The 16,994-nt window shown below is 47.1% G+C and overlaps 1 protein-coding gene across 1 annotated transcript in view; it reads right to left on the reverse strand.

Moving 5' to 3' along the window:
* Positions 1-16,994, reverse strand: part of NPHS1 (NPHS1 adhesion molecule, nephrin) — a 58,096-nt gene that overhangs the window by 8,224 nt on the left and 32,878 nt on the right. Inside the window, exons 16-24 of the mRNA XM_070949709.1 lie at positions 15,812-15,984; positions 11,805-11,945; positions 9,173-9,313; positions 7,746-7,861; positions 6,436-6,607; positions 6,083-6,239; positions 2,599-2,750; positions 2,379-2,490; positions 608-789 (exon numbers count right to left, since the gene is read on the reverse strand). Of these exons, the coding sequence (XP_070805810.1) occupies positions 608-789; positions 2,379-2,490; positions 2,599-2,750; positions 6,083-6,239; positions 6,436-6,607; positions 7,746-7,861; positions 9,173-9,313; positions 11,805-11,945; positions 15,812-15,984 (1,346 nt within the window). The remainder of the gene's footprint in view (positions 1-607; positions 790-2,378; positions 2,491-2,598; positions 2,751-6,082; positions 6,240-6,435; positions 6,608-7,745; positions 7,862-9,172; positions 9,314-11,804; positions 11,946-15,811; positions 15,985-16,994) is intronic.

Genomic DNA, 16,994 nt, shown 5'->3' on the forward strand with positions numbered 1-16,994 from the left:
GCCCACAGGAGGGAGGGAGGGGGTGGAAAGTGTTTCAAAAGAGACCCTCCCTCATTTTTCAGATTTGCAAGATGCTCTCATTGTAAGCTTGCAGTAAACATAGAGCTAGTATTCATTGTTGTGCTTCTGGTCTGGACTACCTTGAAGCCAGGGGTGGGCTTCAAAAATTTTAACAACGGGTTCTCTGTCCAGTTGCTGGGTGGGTGGGACCATGGTGGGCGTGGCCTAGTCAGCCTCCTGCACCACACGGGGGGAGGGGCGTTTTTGCCCTCTTCGGGCTTCTAATGTTTTTCTTGAGCCTCCGGGAGGGCAAAAATGGCCTCCCCAGGCTCCAAAGGCCCTCTGGAGGCCAGAAACAGGTCCATTTCTGGCCTTCCCGAACTTCCAATAGGCCCGTTTTTCACCCTCCCCGAGCCTCCGCATGTGCCCTGAGCTTACCTGCATCCAAAATGGGCCACATGGGGACTCCTGGGAGGGGAGGGGAGGGGTGGTCAAGGCCAGCCAAGAGTGGGATTTGGGATTCTCCGAACCGCACAGAATCTTAGCTACAGGTTCTCCCGAACCCCTGCGAACCCCCAGCAGCCCACTCCTGCTTGAAGCCCCTTACCTTCTGTGGTGATGCTCAGCCCTACACCCCCATCTGCAAAATCACTCTCTCCAAGAGCATTGCGTGCATTGACAGAGACATTATAGAGGGTGCTCGGCTGCAGGCCAGTCAGCGTAAAAGTTGGAGACTGTGGTGGAAAGACGTCCACGTACAGAAAGCTGGGAGCTCCAGGCCAATGATATCTGAGTGAAAGGAAGTGGAGATAAAAGCTGCTGAGAAGAACAAATTCATTAAATATGTAATGTGTGACATGAAGGGGCATCAGGCCCACACTGCCTAATCCGTGTACATCTTGGAAGCGTGGATAATTTCTGAATGTGGATTATTCAAATTAATAAATTCCATCTGTTTCTGCGCTGACATTGTCTCTTTTTCTAACTGCTTTTCCCTAATGGTTTCGCTTAAATGTCTAGTCTACGTGTGTCACTTGATGGCAAGGACATTTCAGTACGTCTTTATATATTTCACATGTAGGCAGGGGTGAGATCCAGCAGGTTCTGACCGGTTCTGGAGAACCGATAGCGGAAATTTTGAGTAGTTCGGAGAACTGGCAAATGCCACCTCTGGCTGGCCCCAGAATGGGGTGGGAATGTTTTTGCAATATCCTTCCCCTGGAGTGGGGTGGGAACGGGGATTCTGCAGTACCCTGCCATGCCCACCGAGCCACACCCACCAAGCCATGCCACGCCCATCGAGCCACACCCACAGAACCGGTAGTAAAAAAAATTAGATTTCACCACTGCATGTAGGCCATCCAGCTCCGAAGCAACTCTGGGTAGCATTACAGCTAAAAAGACAAGCATATGATGGACAAGAAGACCAAGATACCAAAGCTAAACCAAACGGATCAAAACAAAATAGAACAAAACAGAAAAGGGTTCCATGATCCTCGTGACCCTAAGGCCCGGGAGAACAACCAGACCGTCAAATGACTTCTAGAACGGTACAAGAATGGGATGAGCCACAGTGCCGCAGTGGTTAAAGTGCAGTACTGCAGGCTACTTCTGCTGCCTGCAATTTGGCAGTTCAAATCTCATCAGGCTCAAGGTTGACTCAGATTTAAGATTCCTTCCAAAGTCGGTAAAATGAGGACCCAGATTGTTGGGGGTAATATGCTGACTCTGTAAACTGCTTAGAGAGGGCTGTAAAACTCTGTAAAGTGGTATATAAGCCTAAGTGCTGTTGCTATCGCTATCACACAACTCTCGGGGGGGGGATCATTCCAGAGTTATTATATGAATATACTTATTTCATGCACAATGCATAGCATAGCTTGTTCACTAGGACAGTGTTTCTCAACCTCGGTATCTGTGTGGACTTCAAGTCCCAGAATTCTGAAAATTCAAGTCCACACTTCTTAAAGTTGCCGAGTGTGACGGAATGTAGTAGGCTGGATACCCAAGAGGGAAGGAGTGTGTTGTAGAGGAATAAGAGAAAACTCAGTCTGATATTTTGATATGTGCAAAAAAGAGGGTGAAGACAGACCCTCCCTAACAGTTCGCAGAGTATATGGTAGATGCAGATAGCAGAGTGCTTAGTCTGGCAAGATTCTGTCTACCGGTGTGGAAACAATAAAGAATTCAGCTTGGAAGAATCACCACATGTCATTCTTGGTTTTGGACCTGGCACATCTCAAAGTTCCTAAGAACAACAACTTAACCAAGTGATAGCAGTTCTCAAGAATTCCTATATGGAATTCATGAGAGTTACATTGATTTAAAGCATCTTTCCCTGTGTTGACAGATGGGACTTTTCTCTCCATGAGCCCTACCTGACACGAAAGCTTTGCTGCAGGCCTCCATCAAAACCTGGGATCCACTCCAAAGCCAACCAATTATGAGCTACACTGACAACTTTGAACTCTGTTGGTGGGTCAGGACGACCTGGCAAGAAATTATCAAAATAGTTCAAGTTAATTCAAATGGTACAAGGATTTGTTTTGATCTTCAAACTTCACCAGATGGACATCCAGGTTTCCAGCTGTTCCTTACTTGTGCTAAGTAGCTGGATGTCAAAGACATCTGTGCCCAGATCATTGTTGGCTGTACAGGTGAAGATGGCATAGTCAAGCATTGCGCTCACATTGGCAATGGTTAAGGTGCTGGTGTGTAAAGAATCCTCGTAGCTTGTGACCACACTATACCTGGGAAAAAAGATAATATCATGAATTATATCATAAAAGTGGTGCGGCTCAGTCATCAGTAAATATTTGACAAATGAAAATGCAGTGACAAATTGAGAAACAAAAGAAATCCAGGGGGGGGGCAGAGAGGGGAAGGGAAGGGAGGAGAAGAGAGTTGAGGGAGAGGGACAGGAGAGGGGGATGGGGACAGGGAGAGGAGAGGAGAGGAGAGGAGAGGAGAGGAGAGGAGAGGAGAGGAGAGGAGAGGAGAGGAGAGGAGAGGGGGATGGGGACAGGGAGAGGGAGAGGGAAAGGGAAAGGGGAGGAGGAGAGCAAGAGGGGAGGAGAGGGAGAGGGAGGGGAAGAGGAGAGGAGAAGGAGAGGAGAGGGGGATGGGGACAGGGAGAGGAGAGGAGGAGAGGGAGAGGAGAGGGAGGGGAGTGGGAGAGGAGAAGGAGAGGAGAGGGAGGGAGAGGAGAAGGAAATAGGGATAGGGAGAGGAGAGGAGGAGAGGAGAGGAGAGGGAAGGAGAGGAGGGAGAGGGAGAGGAGTGGGGAATGGGGACAGGGAGAAGAGAGGAGAGGAGGAGAGCGAGAGGGGTGGAGTGGGAGAGGGAGAGGAGAAGGAGAGGAGAGGGAGAGGTGAGAGGGATGGGGATGGGACAGGGAGAGAAGAGGAGGAGAGGAAGAGGGGAGGGAGAGGAGGAGGGGGGAGGGGAGGGAGAGGGAAACAGAGATTGGGAGAAAGTAAACGAATCTTTTCAGTACCATATCTATTCTTATGTGTGATTTCTGACATTTGAATATAGCAAATTCACCCTATTGATTCGTTCCCTTCCCCATTCTTCTCTTGCAGATGAAAATGCATTTGTAACATTTCCCCAATTCAACTGGAACCAAACTGAATCCAAATGAGTGCCAAACTGATTATCAAACTTCGGCTGGCTTAGGTTGGACCCCAGCCACGTTGGAACAACTTTTAAGTTACAAATTTAATTCCAAATAGAACTGAACAGAATATTGTAAGCATTCAACTCCTGGGAGATGCTTAATCCCTATCCCCACTCCCCACCCCCCGTTTGCCCAAAAAGGAGTTAAGCCTTTGCAAGCTGAATGTAAATGTTTGGGAATATCTGTAAGCAATGGCGAACTTCCACTGCCCTTTTTCGAAGGCAGGGAAACTTAATTTGATGGAGAGAGACAGGAGGAGACGTAGCAAAGATTTACAGGGCCGTTTACTTATGTATAAATTCCTGCCCTTACAGCCTAACTGAAATCAAACTATATTTGACTTGCGGAAACATAATAAAAAATGAATTGGACAATAACACAGATATCTGATATAAACCATCACGACCCCAAAAAATGATAAAATATGGATCACAATAGACTTTCATAGTTGTGTCCCAATGTCGGATGCAAGTACATAAGTTATGTGGTTTGCATTGTGACACGGCAATATATTTGATCTTCCTTGTTCTGTCCCCTGCAGAGCCTTATGGGCAGTAACTAAAATGAAGCTGATAAGGGACCAGGAGATATGACTTCAAGTGATGCAGATTGACCTCAATAAAATTCACTGCTTAGAAGATGCTAATAGCAATAGCAATAGCACTTAGAATTACATACCACTTCACAGTGCTTTACAGCCCTCTCTAAAAGGTTTACAGAGTCAGCCTCTTGCCCCCAACAATCTGGGTCCTCATTTTACCCATCTCGGAAGGATGGAAGGCTGAGTCAACCTTGAGCCTGGTGGTGAGATTCGAGCTGCCAAATTGCAGGCAGCCGGCAGTCAGCAGAAGTAGCCTGCAGTACTGCACTCTAACCACTGCGCCACCGCAGCTCTTATGATGCTCAACAGGTATGTAGCACTTGGGCAATGTTGTTTGGGCTCAGAAGCTAAGCAGGGTCACGCTTGATTAGGACATGGTGGGAAAACAGAGCACCATGCCTGAACTGGAAGAACCATTTACATAGAGCTAATTCTTGATTTACAATCATTCACTTAGCAACCGTTCAAAGCTATCATGCAACTGAAAAACAATGGCTTACAACCGGTCCTCATACTTACAACCAGTGGTGGGATTCAGCTGGTTCGGGCCGGTTCGGGCGAACCGGTAGTTAAATTGCTGGCTGGCCCCGCCCCTTCCAAGAGTCCCCACGAACCCTATTTTGGCTCCCAGGTAAGTGCAGGGAGGCCTCCTAGGCCCAAAACAGGGCGTGAGGGGCAGCACGTCCCCCCCCCGCGGCCCATTTTTGCTCCCAGGGGGGTGCAGGAGGCCGAGTGCTGCCTGACACACCCCTGGCCACGCCCACCAACCCACACCCACAGAACCGGTAGTAAAAAATTTTGAATCCCACCACTGCTTACAATCAACGCCGTATCCCCATGGTCACATGATTAAAATTCAGATGCTTGGCAACCAGATGTATTTGCAATGGTTGCACTGTTCTGGGGTCATGTGATTGCCATTTGAGACCTACCCAGCCAACTTCCAACAAGGAAAGCATCGGGGGATGCCCAATTCATTAATTGTATGATTCACTGCAGTGATTCGCTTAACAACCATGGCAAAAAAAAGATCGTAAAATTGGGCGTGTCTCACTTAACAATGCCCTTTGCTTAGCAGTGGAAATTCCAGTCCCCATTGTGTTTGTGAGCAACCTGTATGTTCTGACCTAGGCTTCGCAAGAGCAGGAAGCAGACTCCTTTTCCCGACAAAAAACCCTTTTTATTAAGTTAAGAATTTTTATTAAGTTAAGAGTTTTATTTATTAAGAATTCCAGCAAAGTCTTTCAAGGGAGAATTTACAGTCACAGACCTTATCTGGCTTGGAGAGCTGCCAGGCCGATAGCTTCAAAACTTGGCAAGAAATCTCTGAGAGTCACGAACCAATTAAGCGAACTAATTGTCTCCTGCAAACTCCCCTCCCCTTTCGCTCCTCTTTTATTCCCTCTGGGAGGGGCCATTCATCGTCCACCTGTGGCCTTACTCCCAAGTCGACCCTTGTTCTTTAGCTGTTCCCTTCGTCTAGCCACTCTGTGCATGCGCACCCTGGGAACAGGCTCCAGCTGTTCGTCTGCCTCCCTGATGTCTGACTCCGAAGGCAGATGATAGCTGGTATACAGCCCTGTCCCCCTCTCTGCCTCCGATGCAGAGTCCTCATCAGAGCCTTCCCCAGACTCCAGGACTGGCCCATGTTCCTCCCCAACCTCCTCACTGTCCAAATCTGCTGCCAGCTCTGCTGGCCACTGGCGGGCCACAACACTGTGTGGTTGTGTCCGTCCAGTCATCCAAAGTCAACCTCAACTCTTCATTATTTTACTACTTCACCTCCTGATGGGAAATCTTACCTGGGACTTTGGAGATCGAGGGAGACCCCATTCTTGGCCCAGCTGAAGAGCACACTGGGCACACCCTGAGCACTGCACTGAAGCACAGCTTGGCTTCTTCCATCACCTGAAGCTGCCACTTTGTTCTGCCCAGGGCCCTTGATGATTTCTGGTGGGTCTAGAAGAGAAGAGAGATGTGTAGTTAAAATTGTAAGCTGCTGGCTGAAAAGAAAAACAAAGAAAAGGATGACATCAAGGGGCTCAGAAAAACACTCCAGGGGTGGGTAACAACAATTATGACAAGTAAAACCTTGGATTTTATAGGAGTCTTTAAGTCTAGGTCATATTAAAGGTTGACTAGTGTTAATACTTACATCGCACAATCAAACGAGCACTGCTTTTGGCTGCTGGGGAGATGCCATTATCTACTTGACACTCATAAAGTCCAGCATGTGTTCGTTGGGCTCCCTCGACCCGCAGGGTGCCCACTAATCCTTCAGACAATACTTTAAAACCCAAATCTTCCAGGCTGCGCTCCAAATCGCCCTGCATAAGATGCCAGAATAACAGGAAGATTGTATTAAGCCATACAAGGGCACTTAGACTTATATACCGCTTCACAGTGCTTTTATAGCCCTCTCTAAGCAGTTTACAGAGTCAGCCTATTGCCCCCAACAATCTGGGTCCTTATTTTACCCACCTCGGAAGGATGGAAGGCTGAGTCAACCTTTAGCCTGGTGAGATTCGAACTGCCAAATTGCAGGCAGCCGGCAGGCAGCAGAAGGAGCCTGCAGTACTGTATTCTAACCACTGCACCACCTCAGCTTTTAACCTTTAGCTTAACTTCCTGGTGTCTGCACCAACAATTCCTTGCATATATAAGGATGGAAGGCTGAGTCAACCTTGAGCCGGTGACGATCAAACTGCAGGCAGTCAGCAGAATTAGCCTGCAGTACTGCATTCTAACCACTGTGCCACCAGGGTTCTTATTGTATGTAAATGATTATAAATCGAAGATTACCTGTAATTAAGAACTCTCTTTCTCACTGATTCCCCACCCCATCCTTCAGTCCTCTGCACAGAGCACATCTCACATCTGCCAGTATATGTGTGGCTTTCCTTTTCTTTTCCTACGCTTGTCTTTGGCACCACTTATCATTGGCACATAGCCCCTGGAAGATTATCCAAGAACTTCTTGGGCTTAAAAAAAAAAAATCCCCAGCTCTTATTTACCTTTATGTATTGAGTAAAGTGGAGCAAACCACCAACCACATAATGTCAGTCTCTAAAGAAGCATTAGCTCCTGCAAAACAGCCTCATAATCTTGGAGTAATGCAAGGTTCCTGCCAGACAGTTAAACGCAAAGCTGATTCTTATGTCTTTTTTTTTTTTTAATGTCCGGCTCACCGCAGTCCATGCAATATGTCTGATTGTTAGGAGCTACATTACCAAAGCCTTTAAAGGAAGTATTCTTTAGTTGTCAGCGGCCATTAAAGAACCATTATTAGCCATCAAGTTGTAAAAGGAGGTTGGGAAAAAAGGTCATCTCGCTTGGCATGGCCGCATCAAATCCCTTTTAATTGGAGTAAGAAACATTCTCCTGCTGGCACCACTATAGGGTTAGCATACAGAATCAATGCCAATCCTTCCCCTGCTTTCTCCTGGCTGAGCCCTATAACTTTACCAGCCACCTCCACTGGAAATTTGGTATGGGGTTGGCATCAGCCTGGCACACGATTTCGGCGGTGTCCCCCAGGTCCACGTAAGTTGGATCTGCAATGCTGCGGATAGAGGGCGAATCTGTTTGTAAGGAGAGGGGATGAAAAAAAAAGCATAACTCGGTTCACACAGTTGTCTGTCCAAGCTGCGTTAATGATTTGACGGCTGCATTTCTACAACATGCTAAGCTCTCCATTAATTTTAGCTTTGGCTGGAGGTGTCTGTGTGAGTATAATGCCTAATGTATTATGCAGATTAAATAAACACATTCGGTTCTGTTAACTTAGCAAAGTCGCGCAGATCAGACCTGCACCTGAGAAATCTGAAGGGAGAAAGATGGTGACCTAGCAGTGGCCACAAAATGTGATATTGCTAAATCATAGCATCCTAGGGTTGGAAGGAACTTGGAGAACTTCTAGTCCAACTCTTGCCCAATGTAAGAATCCTCATAATACAAGCTACTTAATTAAATAGACCAGGGTGTCAAACTCAAGGTCGCGTGCCGGATCCGGCCCACAGGGTGCTTAGACCTGGCCCGTGGGGCCAGCCTGGAAACAGCAAAGGACCGGTCGACTGCCAGCGAAAATGGAGCGTGTCCCCCCCCCCCAGCTCTGTTTTCACTGACAGAAGGCTATCAAAACAAACTAAAAGCAAAACAAAAGGAGAAATGTTTCCCCTTTTGCATTTGAGTATGCAAGAAGGGACAGGAAAGGAGAAAGGGAAAGAGGAAAGACAAATAAGGGAAGAGGGGAAGAGAGCAAGGAAGGAAAAATAAGGAAAGAGGGGAAGGAAGAAGAAAGAAGAAAGGAGAAGGAAGAAGGAAGGAAAAAGGAAGGAAGGAAGGAGGGAGGGAGGGAGGGAGGGAGGGAGGGAGGAAGGAAGGAAGGAAGGAAGGAAGGAAGGAAGGAAGGAAGGAAGGAAGGAAGGAAGATTATAATGAGAGGGAGGGTCTCAGGGAAGTCCTGCCTTAGCACTTGGCCATCACAGGTGCCTCCGACACAAGTCCCATGTCACGCCCACCATGGCCACACCCAGACCCAGCCACGCCCCTGGCCCTCCGAGGTCAAACACAGCCCTGATGCAGCCCTCAGTGAAATTGAGTTTGACACCCTGAAAATAGACCATCTTAAAAGAAACTGTAAAAAATAAAATTGAGTAGGACATGGAAAAAGAACTCCATCCTTCTTCAATCGGAGTCCTTCAAGAAATGTTGAGGTAAAATTCCCATAATCCCTGGCCACTATCCATTATGGCTGGGCCTGATGTAAATTAGCCGGACACATCTGGATGGAGCCAGCTTGGGAAATGATGGGTTAAACCAAACCTTTCTTTCTTGAGTCTATATAGATGTGTGAAGACAGGGAATATATTCCTCCGAATCTGTTAACTTACAGTGCACGTTTAGAGTGATGGTGGTTTCATTTTGTCCTTCTGCATTCTCACAGTGGATCCTGTATTTGCCGGCATCAGCTCGAGTCACATTCCAGATCTCCAGAGATCCACCATCCCGCAAGTGGTACCGTGGGGAACCCTCTGCGACAGAGACAATCCATCACAAGTCAAGCTCCACAAAGAAACAAGCACTTGGAGCACCAAGGCGAGGAGTGGGGAGGGATTTCATGAGTCAAGCCAACTGTGATCAATGATTCAAATGTTCAAATGTTCTTCTGCATCAGGTTTGCTCCCATCCTAATTCTTAATTCCATCCCGCAATTAAGGAGAAACTTCTTAACAGTGAGAACAAATAACCAGTGGAACAGCTTGCCTTCAGAAATTGTAGGTGCTTCATTATTGGAGGTTTTTAACCTCCAATTCAGACCTGTCTGAAATGGTATAGGGCCATGATGGCGAACCTATGACACGCGTGCCACAGGTGGCACATGGAGCCATAGGGGTGGGCACACGAGCTCAGCTCTGGCGCGCATGTGTGCACCGGCCATCTGATTTTCGGGCCTTCTGGGCCCACCAGGAGTTTGGAAACGGGCGGTTTCTGGCCTCCGGAGGGCCTCCAAGGGAGTGGGGAAGACCATTTTTGCTCTCCCCAGGCTCCTAGAAAGGCTCTGGTGCCTGAGGAGAGTGAAAAACAGGCCTTCCTGTCTCACCAGAAGTCAGCAAATGGGCCATTTCTGGCCTCCGGGGGGTGGGGAGGGCTCCTAGAAAGGCTCTGGAGCTTGCAGAGGGCAAAAAACAGGCCTAATGGGGCCATTTTTTTGGCCCCATTCTCCATTGGGGCCATTCTCCATTTTTTTGTTTCACTAAATATGAAGACCTTTGACACAGGAAGGCACAAGAGAAAGAAAATCCAAGAGTAAGAAACCTGCCATTTAATAAGTGTTTTTTTCCGGTGAGAACGATCTATCAGGGCAACCTGGTCTACCCATATATGGGACAGAACACACTGCTTCTGCGACAAAAATAGTTTGTTGCAGAAGCAACTGCCTGCGAAGGCTCCTGGATTGGGGCTGAAAGGCGAAAGCGGAAGTGGTATGCTCCGTCCCATATTTGGGTAGACTAGGTTGCCCTGATAGACAGGTCTCACCGGAAAAAAACTCTCCCCTGGTATAGCCGACAAAGCGAAGAGAGCCCGTAGCTTAGAGGTTAATACATCTACCTAATATGCAAGTAGCCCCGGTTCGAATCCCAGAAGGGTATGGCTAGCTGATGAGAGCTAAATAGCTTGAAACAGATCTATACTAATCTCCCTTTCTTTGTCGGTAAATATAAATTCAACACTGCCATTTAATGCATTAACAATGCTTTATGGAAAAGATGCACTAAATTGACACATCGGGACGCCATCAGGTCTCCAAATGTTGGCCGCCAGAAAGAGCAAATATTAAATACACTTGCATCAAATTAATGTAATAGAATCGTGCTAACAAATTATATTAAATCAAATTTGGATTTTTCTATCTGGCTGTTTACTCCCAGCCCAGCCTGGTTTTTTTGAGTTGTAGCCCCCAAAGGCTCCTATCAATCCTATTCTATTATCTTGGCTCTTCCTGGATATTCTACCTTCATATCTTGATTTATCTCTGCGGACCCCTTTCCTTCTTCTTGTCCACTTATCTTGACTGTCTCAAGGCCCACTGGCTCTTTTTTAATGGCTCCACCCTTACACCCGATTCTTTTTCTTTTCCTTCCCATCCTTTCAAAATGCTCGACACAAACCTTTCATCTTCTCTCCCTGCTGGAACTAAATCAAGACTGACATAAACAGAACTAAAAGCTCATTCTCCTCATTTGTCCCTGTTCCCATTGTCTCCTTCTCCCTCCGTGGTCTCCCAGTAAGTCACAGTAGACAGGACCACGGGTGGGCTTCAAAAAATTTTGCAAGGGATTCTTTGCCTGGTTGCTGAGTAGGCATGGCCATGGTGGATCATGCACCAGAGCAGGTGTGGTGGTTTGCCCTTCCTGGACTCTGGAGGCTTTCCTCGAGCCTCTGGGTGGGCAAAAAACGACCTCCAGAGCCTGGGGAGGCCACTCCGGAGGCCCTCTGGCAGAAATGGGCCTGTTTCCGGTCTTCCCAAATGTCCGGTAGACCCATTTTTCGCCCTCCCTGAGCCTCCTTGTGCGCCCTGCACTTGCCTGCATCCAAAATGGGCCGTGTGGGGACTCCTGGAGGGGCAGGGTGGGCGGGGCCAGCCAGGAGTGGGATTTGGGGTTTCTCTGAACTGCACAGAATCTTAGCTAGAGGTTCTCCCAAACCCCTGAGAACCCCCGGCAGCCCACCCCTGGACACAACGTTAAACACAGTTTGGCCATTAGCATGCACATTTTTAAAAAGCAAAGAGCAGGCATATAGGAAATGGGAGAAATGGGGAATTTTATAGAATGCAGCAGGTAGAGGATATCCAGCTATTCTTACCTTACCCAAGTTCCAGGTTCTTTAGATCAGGGGTCTCCAACCTTGGCAACTTTAAGACTTGTGGACTTCAACTCCCAAGGTTGAAGTCCACAAGTCTTAAAGTTGCCAAGGTTGGAGACCCCTGCTTTAGATTTCATCCTAAGGTGTGAGACCCACCTGTTAAGATCACCTCTCCAAGGAAACTCCAGCGATAGGTAATCTCAGGAGGGCTGGCAGAAACCAAAAGGGGCAACCGGGCAGACTCATGCTCCACAGCTTGCACAAGGTGCGTCTGCTCAGGGGAGAACTCTGGAGAAACTGTGTTGAAAGAAATGAAGGCGCGCATTTTTGGAGGCCAGGCCCATGAAGGCTTAAAGAGCCAGGATTGCTAACTGAGACATTCCCCTTTCTGGCTCATTGGTCTACGGTGGTCCTCGACTTATGACCAATAAAGATCCGAAAATTTGTTGTTAGGTAGTGTGGTTATTAAGCGAGACATCATATGACTGCAACTTGTGACCTCCTGCCAGCTTCTCCCTTGACTTCCTTGTCAGAAGCTGGCAGGGAAGGTCACAAGTGGCAACCACAAGACTGCAGGATGCTGCAACTGGTCATAATTGCAAGCTGGTTGCCAAGGATGTGGATCACGGCCATATGACTACAGGAATGCAGCAGCAGTCATAAGTGCAAGGACCAGGCATAAGTCACTTTATTTCAGTGCTGTCGTCACTTCAAATTGTTGCTTAATGAATGGTCATAAATTGAGTGTCAATCCTGAAGCTGACCTGACCAAAGCCATTTTTGACCGCTTCAGTGTTGCCACATTGGAGCTGAGGGGGAGTGGGGATTTGAGATAGTTGGGATTCTGTAGCCAAAACAAGATATTTTCTCTTGGGAACCAAGGACATTCTTGAGAGGAAGGAGGAGTGATGTCACCAGGCAACCAGACAGAGCTGTGATTGGATCATGTGACTGATTGTTTTGAGAAAGTGGGAAAACGTTTACGTTTAATTAGGTGAAAACCGCGGAAGTCTTCAGGGTCGGTTTTCACCAGATCTGTGCCAATATGATATTTCCAATAAAGCTATTCTTTGAGGAAACTACCGGTACCTGGCTCGGAGTTTTGCTTGATATGAAATTATTATTTGGAACCCTGACATTGAGGACTTCCTGTATGTATAGATCTGTCAAAGCATAGAAAATACCATTCCTGCCCACCAAAGTCAAGCTCAAGTCATCTTCGCAAGAAAAGATGATCTTCCATTGCTTTCCTCCAAGATGTTAACTACGCCGCCTTCAGTATGACCTAAGCATAGCTCATAAAATCATCTGCTACTATGTCCTACCTGTCAATGACTACTTCAGCTTCAACCACAACAATACATGAGCACACAATAGACACAAACTTAAAGTGAACCGCTCCAAACTCGATTGCAGAAGATACAACTTCAGCAACAGAGTGGTCAATGCCTGGAATGCACTACCTGACTCTGTGGTTTCATCCCAAAACCCCCAAATTTTAACCTTAGACTGGCTACTGTTGACCTCACCCCATTCCTAAGAGGTCTGCAAGGGGCATGCATAAGAGCCCCAGCGTGCCTACCATCCCTGTCCTAATGTTCCCTTTAATTGTATTTATTTTATGTATTCAGTTCATGCTTATACTTCTATATATTATCTAATATGTACTCGACAAAATAAATAAATAAATAAAAATAGTCTTCACAGCCTATAACTCTGGGATTTCCTGGAGATTTCCATCCATGTATTATCCTAGTAATCAAGCATCATTTTTAGCCAGCAGAATGTCAGTGTCCACAGCAGGGGTGCGTTCTAAATTTTTTTCCTACCGGTTCTGTGGGCGTGGCTTATTTTGTGGGCATGGCTTGGAGGTCATGTGACTAGGTGGGCGTGGCTAGCTGGTCAGAGTCATTTCTGGAAGGTCCTCGCACTTACGACCCGACTCATTTGTTTGCTTTTAACACTGATCAGCTGTAGGACGGCCCTTTGAAGCCCCGCAGCAAGAGTTTAAACAGTTTTTTCCCCTCTAGTCATCAGTTGGGACTCAGGAGGCAGCAATAGATTGGGGGTGGAACCAAATAAAAGGTAAGAATAACGTGGGGGGAGTGGGGGGGAGAACCGGTTCGGTGACGTCAAATCATCACAGCTACCGGCTCGGCCGAACCGGACCGGACCGGGAGGAACCCACCACTGGTCCACAGCAAAGCCTGCAGGTCTATTCAGGGATTGGTTTTGTAGAATCTCAGATATACATAACAAAAAGCTACTCTAAGGCAGCATACAACAATTGAATAAAACAACTATAAAACATGTACAAAAATATATATATAAAAGAGAATGTTTATAAAAATGAAAATGTAAACCCAAGGCAAAGAGAGGATAAAAATGGTTATCACAGCAATACATCTAAGCTTGTCTCCGGTTCTTTTTATCAGTCAACTTTGTTTATTGAATTATAAAGTATTATAAAATATGAAATGCAAAGTAAATAGAAAAGCAGTGGGGGGGGGAGGAAAGGGGAGGAAAGGAGGAAAGATAAGAAAAAAGAAAGAAAAAGAAGCATTGACTTCCAGCTGTCTCTGGTATGGTAAAATAAGGCATTAACATCAAATCACAACTTTTTGCTTTTCCATAATAGTATGAACAAGCCATTTCTATAAAGCTCTATCAGTCTAATCGGTAAAACCAGTCAAATTTTCATTCTTTTCCACATCAAGCACGAAGTTCAGAAGCGGTCTCCATGTGGAAACAAAAGTACTGTATGTTTCTTTTCTTTAATCAAAGCAGTCAATTTTGCCATTTCAGCCAACTCCATCAACTTCTACAATAAGCATGTCTCCAGTTCCTTGGGACCCTCAGGCCCACTAGCCTAACCAGGTCTGGAGGAATTTCGAAAGGTCAGAAGAGATGGAGCTAACCTAACCTTGGAGGGGAAGAATATTGCATAAGACAATATTGGGCCTGGTGGCTCAGCAGACTGATAGCATTGTGATTAACACCAGCTGTCTGCAATTACTGTAAGTTCGAATCTCACCAGGCTCAAGGTTGACTCAGCCTTCCATCCTTTCTAAGGTAGGTGAAATGAGGACCCAGATTGTGGGGGCAATAAGATGACTTTGTATAAATATACAAAAGTATGAAGGCAATTGCTTAATGCATTGTAAGCCGCCCTGAGTCTCCGGAGAAGGGTGGCATATAAATCAAATTAAAAAAAAAAAAAAAAGACAGGCACTATGGCAGAGAAGACACATCTTCTGGGACACATCTTCTGAAGACACATCCTCTTCCCTATGTTGTGGCCTGGCCTGCCAACCCTCCAGCAGCCGAATCAGAGGAGGAGGAGGAGGTGTGGGAGTCAGGGCCAGCATCAGGGCAACCTCAGAGCTCCAAGGGGGAATTGAGCTGGCAGAAAGAGGGAGAGGGAGAGGGAGAGGGAGAGGGAGAGGGAGGGAGCCTGGGCCATCCGTCAGCCCTCAGATGGAAAGTCAACAGCCCCCAGATCTGGAGGTGGCTGATGAGAAAGAGGAGGAACAGCTGGGTCCAACGTCTGATGCGCGGATGTGCAGAAGGCAGAGGAGAGGAGAGCAGTGGAAATCTATGGGCCGATCCTGGGAAAGGAAGAGCCACCGCTGCTAGCGAGACCCCACCCTAGCTCTGGGGATAAAAGGCAGGGGGTGGAGATGAATAGGTGTGGCAGACAACTATTCATCTTCCGGCCGGATGGACTTGTTAGCCTGCGAGAGAAACTTTTTGCCGGGACTGCCGGCATTCCTAATGAAGGAATCTTTTGAGTTCACGTCAGAAGGTTTGTCATGTTTGGGGAGCTGGCTCAGAACACCCTAGGTGATGGTACACGCAGCATGCTTCCTCTCCCTGATCTAATGGGATGGGTAACTAGGGAGAGGTGCCCTCAGATAGCCCGCTCCCGTGCCACAAAGGGCTTTAAAGATTTAAACTAACAGTTTGGATTGTACCCAGAAGCAAACTGGCAACAGATGCAGCGGAGCAGAGGTGTAACATGTGCTGTTCTGGGAGCACACATAACTGCCTTCACCGCTGCATTCTGTGCCAGCTGAACAAACCCATTGAACGAAAAGCTTCATTTTCGGAGCTGAACTTCCAGCAACAAATAAACAGTAGTTAAGGGACATTTCCATACTTACATAGGACCGTAAGCTGGTAGAAGGTGTTCACACCTTCGGAGAGAACAGAGCTGTAGGCATAGCATTCCACCCTCTTCCCATGATCTGCAGATGACACCACCAGAGTCACCCTTTCCGAAGCGGAGAAACCTCCATATTCTGCTTTCCTTTGCCCTAAATTGATGCCGTCCAGCCTGAAGGCGAGAACGCATGGAGATTATCACAGCCGAACTTAATGTTTCTGACAAGAGTCCAAAGATGAACCTCTATATTCAGAGACAATCTACTGACATAGCTCAGCTGCCGGGGATGAACAAGAGACAAGACCTGATGCCTTCATAGCCTCACTTGCACGTTTTCTGACAGGCCTGTATCATGCTGCTGTCAGAAACAGAAAGTGGGACTGAGTGAAGTTTGGGACTGATTCAGCTTTCCAGTTCTTCTGTTGACGTTTCAGCCTAAGCCTGGGGAAGTCGGAAGCCTGATGGGTCAGGACTGAGGAACAACGGTGGAAATACAAAGTGACAGCTGAAGAACGTTTCCGTACAGCAAAGATGATCTTCTTCTGCTCCTTCTCCTATGTGGATTGGTTGTTCTGATGACATTGTGGGAAGACACATGACTCAAATGGGTCCACAGTACGTAGCCAGTAGGATGCACGCTAAAGCAGCATCTGGCATATCTAAGGGGTCCTCAAAACTTAATCTGGAGGGGAATGTAAAAAGCTTTCCCTCTAAAACCAACCTTCCTCTTAATACGAGAGGACAGATTCTTGATTTGATGCAACCAAGGGTGTCCACAGGATATGGTCAAGAAAGTCAAGAGGCAATTGTGATGGTGAAATTGAAGCTCCATCTACAACACGCATAAAAAACAGGCACAGCATCCATCACACCAATACATCTGCCCTCCTGGCCTTTCTTTTTACTATACCCTGCAAACAACCCCGGATGCAAAATTAATCCTGGAACTCCACAGGCTATCCAATAATTATATTGGTTCAGAAAAGAGCCCCAAACCCAGTGACTTGATGCTACTGGAAGAACCCAAAAGGAATGACCTTCATCTGCTATGCTTGAGTGATTTAAGAGCCATGGTGGAACAGTAGTTAGAATGCAATATTGCAGGCTAACTCTGCCGACCGCCAGGAGTTCGATCCTGACCAGCCCAAGGTTGACTCAGCCTTCCATCCTTCCGTGGTCGC

The sequence above is a fragment of the Pituophis catenifer genome, unplaced genomic scaffold (genome assembly GCF_029215685.1).
Source record: "Pituophis catenifer annectens isolate HBS135680 unplaced genomic scaffold, rPitCat1.0.hap2 SCAF_9, whole genome shotgun sequence".
Taxonomy (NCBI): Eukaryota; Metazoa; Chordata; class Lepidosauria; order Squamata; family Colubridae; genus Pituophis; species Pituophis catenifer.